Source organism: Kogia breviceps, chromosome 5, assembly GCF_026419965.1.
Source record: "Kogia breviceps isolate mKogBre1 chromosome 5, mKogBre1 haplotype 1, whole genome shotgun sequence".
NCBI lineage: Eukaryota > Metazoa > Chordata > Mammalia > Artiodactyla > Physeteridae > Kogia > Kogia breviceps.
Window position 1 is genome coordinate 83,463,349 of NC_081314.1, and position 12,862 is coordinate 83,476,210.

General features: G+C 32.7%; 1 protein-coding gene across 22 annotated transcripts in view; it reads right to left on the reverse strand.

Moving 5' to 3' along the window:
- STXBP5L (syntaxin binding protein 5L) overlaps positions 1 to 12,862 on the reverse strand; it is a 422,914-nt gene that overhangs the window by 66,665 nt on the left and 343,387 nt on the right. For 12 of the 22 annotated variants that reach the window (XM_067034508.1, XM_067034500.1, XM_067034501.1 and 9 more), the window contains 2 exons: positions 11,050 to 11,115; positions 4,522 to 4,614 (listed from right to left, as the gene is read on the reverse strand). The exons of 2 other annotated variants lie outside the window; for them this stretch is intronic. In XM_067034508.1, coding sequence (XP_066890609.1) covers positions 4,522 to 4,614; positions 11,050 to 11,115 — 159 coding nt within the window. The remainder of the gene's footprint in view (positions 1 to 4,521; positions 4,615 to 11,049; positions 11,116 to 12,862) is intronic. 8 more of the 22 variants (XM_067034516.1, XM_067034515.1, XM_067034513.1 and 5 more) reach the window with 1 other exon arrangement.

Genomic DNA, 12,862 nt, shown 5'->3' on the forward strand with positions numbered 1-12,862 from the left:
TAGAATTCGCCTGTGAAGCCATCTGGTTGTGGACTTTTGTTGGGAGTTTTAAAATCACAGTTTCAATTTCAGTAATTGTGATTGGTCTGTTCATTTTTTCAATTTCTTCCTGGTTCAGTCTTGGAAGGTTGTACCTTTCTAAGAGTTTGTCCATTTCTTCTAGGTTGTCCATTTTATTGGCATAGAGTTGATAGTAGTAGTCTCTGATGATGCTTTGTATTTCTGTGGTGTCCATTGTAACTTCTCCTTTTTCATTCCTAATTTTATTGATTTGAGCCCTCTCCCTTTTTTTCTTGATGATTCTGGCTAAAGGTTTATCAATATTGTTTACCTTTTCAAAGAACCAGATTTTAGTTTCATTGATCTTTGCTATTGTTTTCTTTGTCTCTATTTCATTTATTTCCTCTTTGAGCTTTATGATTTCTTTCCTTCTACTAACTTTGGGTTTTGTTGTTTCTTGTTTCTCTAGTTGCTTTAGTTGTAAGGTTAACTTGTTTATTTGAGATTTTCTTGTTTCCTGTGGTAAGACTGTATTGCTATAAACTTTCCTCTTAGAACTGCTTTTGCTGCACCTCATAGGTTTTGGATCATTGTGCTTTTGTTTTCATTTGTCTCTAGGTATTTTTTATTTCCTTTTTGATTTCTTCAGTGAGCCATTGGTTGTTTAGTAGCATATTGTTTATCCTCCAAGTATTTGTGTCTTTTTACAGTTTTTTTTCTCATAGTTGATTTCTAATCTCATAGTGTTGTGATTGGCAAATGCTTGATATGATTTAAATTTTCTTAAATTTTCCGAGGCTCACTTTGTGGCCTAGCATGTGATCTATCCTTCAGAATGTTCCATGTGCGCTTGAGAAGAATGTGTATTCTCTTGTTTTGGGAAGGAATGGTCTAAAAATATCAATAAAGGCCTGTGTTTCCTTACTGATCTTCTGTCTGGATGATCTTTCCATGGAGGAAAGTGGGGTTTTAAAGTCCCCCATTGTTATTGTGTTATTGTCGGTTTCTCCTTTTATGGCTGTTAGTGTTTGCCTTATATATTGAGATGCTCCTATGTTGGGTGCATAAATCTTTACAATTTTGTCTTCTTCTTGGATTGATTCCTTGATCATTATGTAGTGTCTTTGTCTCTTGTAACAGTCTTTATTTCAAAGTCTGTTTTCTCTGATATGAGTATTGCTACTCCAGCTTTCTTTTGATTTCCATTTGCGTGGAATACCTTTTTCCATCCCCTCACTTTCAGGCTGTATGTGTCCCTAGATCTGAAGTGGTTCTCTTGTAGAGAGCACATATACGGGTCTTGTTTTTGTATCTATTCAGCCACTCTGTCTTTTGGTTGGGGCATTTAATCTGTTTATGTGTAAGGTAATTATTGATATACATATTCTTATTGCCATTTTTTAAATTGTTTTGGATTTGTTTTTGAAGGTCTTTTTTCTTCCTGTTTTGTTCTCTTCTCTTGTGATTTGATGAATATCTTTCATGTTGTGTTTGGATTGCTTTTTGTGTATCTTTGTAGATTTTCGATTTGTGGTTAACATAAGGTTTTGATGTAGCACTCTCTATATAAAGAAGATTGTTTTAAGTTGATGATCTTTTCATTTTAAATGCATTTCCAATATCCTGCATTTGTACTCTCCTCTTCTCACAGTTGCTGGTTTTGAATTCATATTTGTATGTGGATGATTTCCTATCTTTACTGTATGTTGGCCTTTACCAGAGAGCTTTTCCCTTTGTAATTTTCTTGTTTTTAATTGTGGCCTTTTCTTTTCCACCTAGAGAAGTTCCTTTATCGTTTTTTTGTAAAGCTGGTCTGGTAGTGCTGAATTTTCTTAGCTTTTGCTTGTCTGTAAATCTTTTGACTTCTCCATCAAATCTGAATGAGAACCTTGCTGGGTAGAGTATTCTTGGTTGTAGGTTTTTCCCTTTCATCACTTTAAATGTATCTTGCCAACCCCTTCTGGCCTGCAGAATTTCTGCTGAAAAATCAGCTGATAACCTTATGGGAGTTCCCTTGTATATTATTTGTTGATTTTTCTCTTGTTGCTTTTAGTATTTTTTGTCTTTAATTTTTTCAATTTGATTACTGTGTGTCTCTGCATGTTCCTTCTTGGGTTTATCCTGCCTGGGACTCTCTGTGCTTCCTAGACTTGGGTGACTGTTTCCTTTCCCATGTTAGGGAATTTTTCAGCTATTATCTCTTCAAATGTTTTCTCAGGTCCTTTCTCTCTCTCTCCTCCTTCTGGGACTCCTATAATGTGAATGTTGGTGCATTTTATATTGTCCCAGAGGACTCTTAGACTGTCTTCATTTCTTTTTTCTTTATTCTGTTCTGTAGCAGTGATTTCCACCATTCTGTCTTCCAGTTAACTTATCCATTCTTCTGCCTCACTTATTCTGCTATTGATTCCTTCCAGTGTATTTTGTATTTCACTTATCATATTGTTCACCTGTTTGTTTGTTCTTTAGTTCTTCTAGGTCTTTGTTAAACATTTCTTGTATCTTTTTGATCTGTGCCTCCATTCATTTTCTGAGATCTTGGATCACCTTTAATATCATTACTCTGAATTGTTTTTCAGGTAGATTGCCTATCTCCACTTCATTTAGTTGTTCTTCTGGGGTTTTTATCTTCTTCCTTCATCTGGGACATATTCCTCTGATGTCTCATGTTGTCTAATTTCCTGTGATTGTGGTTTCCATTCTGCAGGCTGTGGGGTTGTAGTTCTTTTTGCTTCTGTTGTCTGCCCCCTGGGGGATGAGGCTGTCTAAGAGGCTTATGAAGGCTTCATGATGGGAGGGACTGCTTCCTGCCCACTGGTGGCTGGAGCTGGGTCTTTTCCCTCTGGAGGGCAGGGCCATGTCAGGGGATGTGTTTATCGGGCAGCTGTGTGCTCAGAAGACTTTAAGTAGCCTGTTGGCTGATGTGTGGGGCTGAGTTCCTGCCCTGTAGGTTGTTTGGCCTGAGGTGTCCCCACACTGGAGCCTACAGGGTGTTGGGTGGGGCCAGATCTTCGAGAGGAAATGATGGCTTCCAGGAGGGATCACACCAATGAGTTCCCACCAGTGTTTTTGTCCTTGCAGTGAGCCACAGCTTCCCCCCCCACACCTCCACAGGAGACCCCCCAATAGTAGTAGGTAAGTCTGCCCCAGCCTCTTATGAGGCAACTTCTTTTTTTCCTGGTCCTGCTGCACACAAGCCCTTGCATGTGCCTCCAAGAGTGGTGTTTTTGTTTCCCCCAGTCCTGTGGAATTCCTGCAATCAAACTCCACTGCCCTTCAAAGCCAGATTCTCTGTGGGCTCTTCCTTCCATTGCCAGAACCACAGGCTGGGGAGCCTGATGTGGGACTCAGACTTTTACTCCTGTGGGAGAGCTTCTGTGGTATAATTATTTTCCAGTTTGTGGACTGACCACATGGTGGGTATGGGATTTATCACGATTGTGCCCCTCCTACTGTCTCACTGTGGCTTCTTTGTCTTGTAGGATCTAGGGGATCATTTTTGGTATTTTCCAGCATTTTTTGTTGTTGATTGTTCAGCAGTTATTATTTTGGTGTTTTTGTAAGAAGGGGTGTGTGCACATCCTTCTATTCCACCATCTTGTCTCCACTGACCGGATGTCATATAATTCCAATTGTGATTATTTTTTGTAATTCCCATATTTTTTGTTCTCAATTTATTAATGAAAATCAGGGGAAAAGCTTAGGCTTTACAACCAAATAAAACTCAGTTGGGATTCTAGCTTCAGTTTTTTTCATAAGAAAAAAGGCATATCACAGGGGTGTTGTATTACACAAGGAAAAAAAAAGAAACTGCTGTCTTGGAAAATTGTGGGTTACAATTATTTTAGGTTCCTTAGTCACTGACTTTACTTGTGGTCTAGAACATTGATAATTTATGCTTGTTAAAGTTGTAAATCTAGTCACAACTATTTTGTAATGAATGCCTAATTTAAGAAAGCTGTACGACTTGTGTTTGAGTCTTATTTGGTCCCTATGAGCAGCATCAAATATTCAATGAATTTGCATAAAATTTACAGGACCTTTTTTCTGCTCACTATTTTTGAGAGAGCATTGCCCCTTTGAGGTGATTCTTTGGAGTTTCCATGATAATCATAGTTGTTTCTGATCACAGAAAATATTTAATTGTATCATGAAGAGTTAAGGAGAATTTTTACAAAACTACTTTTTGGCTCTTAGGTTTTCCCTGAATTATCTGTTGGCCACGCCATTATTTTCTTATAGGCCTGATGAAATTATCCAGGTTTACAGTAAAGAAAAACCCACCACTATCTAAATTCTATGGCAAATGTCAAAAGCCTTAGGAATTCTTGCTTCATATCTCATGAAGTTGGTGTCTATAGTTTTAACCATTGCTTTAGGGAAATTAGTCTTCATTCACCGTGAGGGACCTGTGTTTTCAGTACAACAAATAAGAATAAAGGTTTTGAGACAAATTGTGAAGTAGAAAATTATGGAGATATGAATAACTTCTTTGTTCATAAAAGAGATTTTCACTTTCACCTGGCAAGTGATGTACTTGATTCCTCTGTCTCACAGCTGGTATTTCATTCCTATAAAAGCCTGGTGCTGCCTCAGGAGTTCTGGTAGAAAGTCCTAAAGGAAGGGAATAAAATCTATTGGCATGTAATTTTTAGCCCAAGTAAACCAAGTATTTTTACCTTAGAGGTGAATTTCATGATACTTATTTGGAAGGGTGTCTGTTTTGTGCCTTTACCTGAGTATTTTGGTACTGCCTCAACAGAGGACTCTTTGGAAAGAAGAGGCATTCTTCTTTGGAGGATGTAATGGGGTTCTAGACATGTAGAATCACAAAGAAGCAGCATTCAAACTAGGCTATGAGACCTAGTTCTAACTCAGGTTTGAGAACAACAGAGTAGATTACTTCTTTTTTAGTATTTTGTGACATTAGTTTCTGTGATATTTTTCAATAAAAGTATTTTTAAGAATAAATATTTCTATCACCATAGTCTTCACTTGAATTTGGTAGCATTATAAGTCTGTTGTATATTGTGAACAGTGAGAATCATGAGGATGGATAGCTGCATAGGTAGCAGCAGTATTAGGACCTAATGCTAACCTAGAAAATGATGTTAAATTGGGAAAATGACTTTTAAAGGCAAACCTTCAAGTAGGACAAATTAGAAAAATGCACACCTTGTGGGCAGACATAACCCTACAGTTGAAGGCTTGGTTAGTTTCTTGGGCCAAAGAAAAAGCGGCTGTTTCCTTTAGGGGACTGCAGTTGTGTTCCAGGTAAGTGGAGCTAGGGCTCATGTTAGCTTCTGCTCCCCCCCTTGGGATGTATGTTTATGCAGTGCACAAACTGCACAAGCTTGCCTGGTGAGTGAAAAATGGTTACACAGCTTTAAGGAAAAATAATAACAATTTGTATAACTATTGCTTTAATGTTGGTTTCTAAAGATAGACTGTCAGTTCCATTTGGCATGGGGTATGTTAATTTTGTTCATTAGTTTACTCTCAGTGGATATCATAATATCACTCTAACTGTAGATATTGTAAATACTTGTTAGATAGTTGGGTGAATGAATAATATGAAATGATTGTTATCTTGGAAGCTGAGAACATCAGCATTCTGTTTGGCGCACTGGGACCCTTTCAGCTCCCAATTCCTACTCCTGTCTCTCTCATCATCCTAAAGGAAATATTTAATAGTTATTCTATTAATTAGAATTATTATTCTATTAATATTTAATTTAATAAAATATTAATAAACTTCACCCTATATTACTTGTGGTTTATTGGGCTAAAAGGGAGTTTAAGATCCATGTAGGAAAGCGGAATTATAAAATGATTATCGGTTTCTGGCTTTCCTAATTTATGACCTCTTTTACTCAGAGATATTCCTTATAATTAACTCTGAAATCTTGAAAGACTCATACCTGTGACTGGAAAAATAAGATATCTGCTAACACCACATCTATTCAGCATTGCTTTGGAGGTCCTAGCTAATTTCTTCCTTTAGAAAGAAGAAATGGAATTGTCATTTTAACAGGGGGGAGCATAATTGGATACATAGATAATCTAAAAGAATTGACAAATTACTGAAATAAGTTTATCAAATTTTCTGGACATGAGGTCAATATACAAAAATTATTTTTATATTCTAGCCATAAAAATAATAAAAAGATATTTAAAAATTTACAACATAAAAATATCAAATACTGAGTAATAAAGCTAATGAAAGATGTATAAGTCCTCTACAAAGAAAATTAAAAATATTACTGAAAGTAAAGAAGACACATAAATGGAGAGATACCAAGTGGAAAATTCATTGTTGAATGTCATTTCTGACCAACTGATCTATAGATGAAATGAAATTGCAATCACTATCCAAGCATATTTGTTTGTGTGCAAACTGACAAGTTTTTTCTAAAAGTTATATGAAAACAAAAGACCTAAAATAGCTATAGCGTTCTTGAAAAAAAACTACAAAAACATAATTGGACCTATGCTACCAGCAATACTATAAAGCTACAGCAATTAAAACAGTGTGGAATCAGATTAATGGTAAACACGCAAATGAAATAGAACATAAAGTCTAGAAACATGCACATACATGGTAGAGTACACTAATTTGTGGCAAAAGTACCATTTTAGTGTAGTGGGGGAAATGATAGTTTTATCATAAATGATCCTTGTCAACTGGATACCTAAATGAAAGTAATAAACCTTGACTCTTTCCTCACATTAGACACAGAAATACATTTCAAATGGAACTTGAACTTAAAACTGAAGGTAAGACAATAAGCCTCCTAGAAGATAGGGAAATAATTTTATGAACTTGGGGTGGGCAAAAATTTTCTTAAAAATAAAACAAAGCACATAAAGCACTAACAATAAAAGAAAGTATTGATCAATTGAATAACATTAGCATTAAAAACTTCTGCTCATCAAAAGACCACCTTTAAGAGAGTAAAAGGCAAGGCACAGAATGGGAAAAGATATTTTGCACTATATACATCCAACAAAAGTACTTCTTTGTATGTATGTATCTACCTATCTTCATACATACGCAGAATTTCTTATATTTCAAAGAAAGTTGGCAACATAATAATGAGTAAAATATTTGAATATCTTATAAAAGAGGATATTAAAAAAGTCAATAAATGTAAAAGTTCATCAAAATCATTAGACATCAGGGATATGCATTGCAATTTAATTCTACAACAAGACAGCACCACTATATACACTCCAGAATGACTGAAACTGAAAAAAGAAAATTGGCAAGTATGTGGAACAAATAGAACTTTTATATATCGTTAATGGAAGTAATTTCTTCCATTACTTTCACCATAATGGAAGTAATGGAAGAAATTGAAAAAAGAAAATTGGCAAGTATGTGGAACAAAAAGAACTTTTATACACCATTAATGGAAGTAAAATTGGTGCAACCACTTTAGAAAACTTGGTAGTATTTCTTGAAGCTGAACAGCTGAACATATGCATACGCTATGACCTCAAAACTCACTCCCAGATACATGTAACACAGAAATGAGTTATGTTTGTATTAAAAATTAGACAAGATTGGTCATAACAGCTTTACTTATAATAGCCCCCAATTGAAAACCACCTAAATGTTCAGCAATAAACTGCATAAATAAATTGAGATATATTCATATAATGGAACATTACACATCAATAAAAATCATTCAGCAACATAGATGAATATCCTACACATAATGTTGAACAAAATAAGCAAAAATTAAAAGTAAATACTGAATGATTCCATTCATCTGAGAGTCCAAAACCCACAAAACTAATCTATGATGATAAAAGTCAGAAAAGCGGGTAACTTTGTGGGGGTTAGTGGCTGAGAGGGGCATAAGGGAGGTGTCTGGGGTTCCAGTAACATTCCATATCTTGATCTGGGTAAGTTTACTTGGTGTATTCATTTGTAAAAACTAGTCTACCTGAACTCTTAAGAATTATGCACTTTGAGGTTTACATATTGCACCTCAGTTTAAAAAAAGTTTACCTCAAAAGAGGTAAGGCCAAGGAATACAAAAAGAAATTACAAATAAAAGCAAGAATTGTGGTATTAATAGCAAACAAGGTGAATTCAGGTAAAGGACACATATGAAATGAACGATGGTGATTAATGGTAAAGAATGTATTTTTTGTGGATATATCTTCAAATATTTACACATGAATATTTTAAAAAATAAACAGATACAAGGAAAAATAGACAGAAACACATGATTAATACAATATTTTAATTTACTTTTTCCCCATCTTTGACAAGTAATCAAAATATAAGTAATGACATGAGAGACTTAAATAACATGATTAATAAGTTAAAACTTATGGCTACCTAATGACATACATTTACATTAAATAACTCTTGGGTCAAAGAAATATAAACAAACTGTTTACTACATAGAAAATTCTGTTAATGCAATCGTAATATATCAAAAGCTATTACATGTTAAAACAGAGTTCAAAGAGAAATTTAGCCTTGTTTTATCAATATGTAAAAAAAAATAAATATAAATGAATTAAGCATCTACCACAAAAAGGTGAAAAAGGAAAAAGTAAAATGAAGGAAAACAGAGGAGACTAATAAAGATAAAGCAGAAATCAGTAAGCTAAAAAACAAATTAAAAAACCCCAGTAAAACCACTGTTTGGGTTTAAACAGCAAAATAGATCAATTTAGTTACCCTAATTAAAGAAAGGCTCTCAGTCTTTTCATATGTGTATTGTATATTTTTAGAAACGTTCCATAATGAAAAAAATTTTCAGAGAAAGTACAAATATACAGGATAAGTAACTATAAATGACAGGGGAATTCTACTAAAATGTTAAAAAGTAGATAACCAATAGTACTTAAATTGTTGGGCATAAAGAAGTCCTTAAAAGAAAAGATCAATGATTAGAAAAAAACTGCTCTAAGGCAAGATATACTACAAGCAAAGTTAAAATTGAGAAAAATATTTGGATCTCATGTCATAAGGGGAAAATCTTCTTAACTTATGAAGAGGACTAATTTAAAAAGAATGAACAACCCTATAGAAAATGGGCAAAGTATATGAATAGATAATTTACAAAAAATATTTAAAGAACTCTTAAATATATAAAAGGGTGTTCAACATCACTTATAATATGTGAGAGGTAAGCTGAAACTGCATTGACATATTCTTTTTACCAAATAGACTCGCAAAGATAAAAAAATTTGATAACCAATATTTTCATGTTATTGCTAGAAGGAGAGAGAACTGTTGCAAACCCCAAGAGGAGCAGTTGGGGAGTATCTATAAAGATTAAACAGGTGTATACGCTTTGATCAAGCGACTTCAATTTTAGGAATTTATCTGATAGATATAACTGTACACATTTAAAGTGAGGAATGTACCAAGGTTAGTCACTGTGGCATTGTTTGACATAGCAATAGACTGGTACTAAACTAAGTGTCCTTTAATTGGTAAAATGATTAAATATAGTACACACATGTAATCCAATATCATATAAATGTAAATAAGAATAAGAAAATATGTAATGAAATGGAAAGCAAGATACACTGTAAAGTGACACAAGCCAAGTACAACGAAGTGCATAATATACTACTTTTGTACAAAACAGAAGGCAAAAGTCTGTTTCTTTTTGGTTTGTTTACAAACACAAATTGCCTAGAAGGATAAAAAAGAAACTACCAATAATGTTTATTTTTTTCAAGAGAGTAGAAAAATGTATGGGGAAAGATGGGAGGAAAATATTTTTAATTCCATTTCTTTTTGATATTAGAACCTAATAAATATATTACTATTCAAATTTAGATTATGGATGAGAATTTAAAGTGAGGTTAAATTAATTGAATTTGATATAGGATATTAAATTATATTTTAATTGATTTCTGACACGTGAAAATATCAAAGTAATATTTTAAGGAGATTAATTTTGCAACATGATATGCAAAATGAATTCTAAGAGGGAGAGATGGAAAATAGAGATACCTATTAGAATAATTTTGTAATATTCTAGGTATGGTGTAATAATACCTATATTAGGATGGTGCCTATGGGAAAGCAAAAGAAAGGGTAAATGTATGAGACCATGCTTAACATGAAAGCAGTAAAATAAGGATTAAATGGATATGATTAAAACAGAAATTTACACAGGACACAACTAGATTCTATTCAGCCTACATTCCTGAAGAATAACAATAAACAACTAACAACTCTTAAGGAACTAGATTGAAGAACGTCACAATTCCAGCTGAATTTCTAAAAGTCAAAATTCATTGCTTTATAAAGAGATAACTAAATGTTTATAAATTTGCATAAGTTAAAAATAAAATATTTAAATAAAATAATTTAAATTTAAAAATAATTTTTTGATACTCTATGAAAACAGATCTACAATTCAATGTCAAAGATATATCTAATTTTTTGGTGGTTAAAAATTTACACATTACTATGTATATATTATAGAAAAATCAGGTAAATAAAAAATTTTTAAAAAGCAAATTATTCACAATGCTAACACCCAACAATTTGTACTATACCCTTTTTTTCCACAGACCTTAAAAACTTATTCCTAAGAACCTTTATACTCATATTTTTAATATAATGGGCTCACAACATATATTATCATTTTTCTTTTGCCAATGAATATACATGTTTCAAAACTATGATCCAGAGGGATGGTTTCATATGTTACTGCACCTACTGTATATATTTCCCACTAATTCAGCTCTAGCTATGAGGCAGTTTCTGTATAATATTACAATTTTTACTTAGCATTATTAATATATCTGCAAAATAACTTCCTTTAAAATGTTTTTAAAAGTATTACATTCATACCTCTGATCTTAATTTGGGGGGAGCAATAAATATTTTAAGACATTTATTTCTATTTTATTTTGGAACAGAATTTGCTTATGGTTAAATTTCAAAATGAAATTACACCTAATTACCAAAATTATGAATTTCTCAAGAATTATGAAGATAAAGCAGTAGATTACTGCAGTGAAGTAATCTTCAGAAGATTGAAAAATACCACTCATGTTTACCTGAAGTGGGAGACTTGCAACGCTCAAGTTCCAGGGGAACTGGACTGTCATTCAGCTCAATTAAACCTGAAAATGAAATGACAAAAAATGAGAGAATTTGCTAAAATTTCATAGATAATTCTTATTAATTCCTATAAGTTTTAAAAGGTTTTATTTTTCCCCTGTGAGACCTTTTCTATGTTTATGTTATGACAATTATTTTGAAAAATTTAACAATGACATAGGAAAAAATAAGCAATAAATAACTGATATATAAAGGGTAATTGAATATGATGGTGGAAAGATATAAAATTCCTTTTCTTATTTTTTCATAGGAAGTAACTATTTTAGTAAGTGATGTAGTTTCATCTGAAAATAGACCAAGAAAAACATGAAGTAGAAGGGGTTTTTTAAAAGATCTAATCAAATATTCCACTTCCAAGAGAAACGGTTATTGGCTTTTTAAAAGCCCTTCAAGGAGATATAACAAATTTTAAATATTATACCTATTTATAAAAATGCAGTATTGTATAGTAAATACTAAATGATTTGTTCAATGGTATCAAATTCCTTCTTATAAGCACTATTTTTTCCTCATTTCTAATATTTCTTATATTCTATTGTCACTTTCCTGAAAAATATAAGGATAGGCACAATAGATTAATAAACATTTTGTAATTCCCACTATCTGCCAGTCTGCATTCCTGTGGCATTCACAAAATATCCTTAGGATTTTCCTACCCTTATTGGAGAGTTTCATATTTTTTCTTTGTAAATAAATATTCAGAGTTTCTACTTTAATGTAAATCCTCATACCCAGGGGTACTTAAGAGCCATTGTCAATTACCCAAACCATCTTTATTCATATTCCTTTCCACCACCTCCTTCTTTATATAATTTGTACCAATAAACTTGCTGTAGGTTAAAAAAAATCATAGAATTTTAGAAAATGACCATTGTCACACTCTATCTGAACCCTTACGTTTTATAAATAAGAAACTGTAAGTTCAGAGAGTTTAAACTATTTAAGGTTACAGAACTGAGTAGTGCCAAATCTTCAATATAATTCTTTATATATTTTGCTTAAGAGTCTTTTGTCGGAAGTAGGTATTGCGAATAATGTCTTCCATTTGTGACTTAACTTTCCATTTTCTTGGTGACAATAAGATGTCTTTTGATGAGCAAAAGATTAATTTACCTTAAGGGCAATTTATTGATTTTTTCTTTTCTTTTGAGTTTTTTTTTTATTCCTGTATCAGTAATCATTGCCTACCCAATGGTAATGAAAACATCACTCTTTGTTTTCTCAAGAAACTTTTAAAATCTTTAGCTTTCATTTTCAGGACTATAATTCATCTCAAGTTAATTTTGATTATGGTGTGAGGTAGGGATTAAGGTCCATTTTCCCCCTATCTATTTGCCCAGTTGTTCATGATTATTTGTTAAAAAGATTTTCTTTCCTCATTGATTTGTGTTAGGGCCTTAGTCAAAAATAAATTGACCATGTATGTGTGGGTCAATTTCTGGATTCTCTCTCTATTCTGTAATCATTGGTCTATTTGTCTTTTTTTTTTGGCTACCACATTATCTAATTAATGCAGGTTTATATTACAGCTTGTAATCAGGAAGTGAAATCTTCCAACTTTGTTCTTTTGCAAAAGTGTTTTAGTTATTCTAGATTCTTTGCATTTCTACATACATTTTAAAATCAGTTCGTCAATTTCTCTAAAAAGATATGCTAGATTATTATTGAGTTGTGATAAATCTATAGATAATTTGGTAGAATAAATATCTTAAAACTATTGAGTCTTCCAACCCACAAAGATGGTATCTC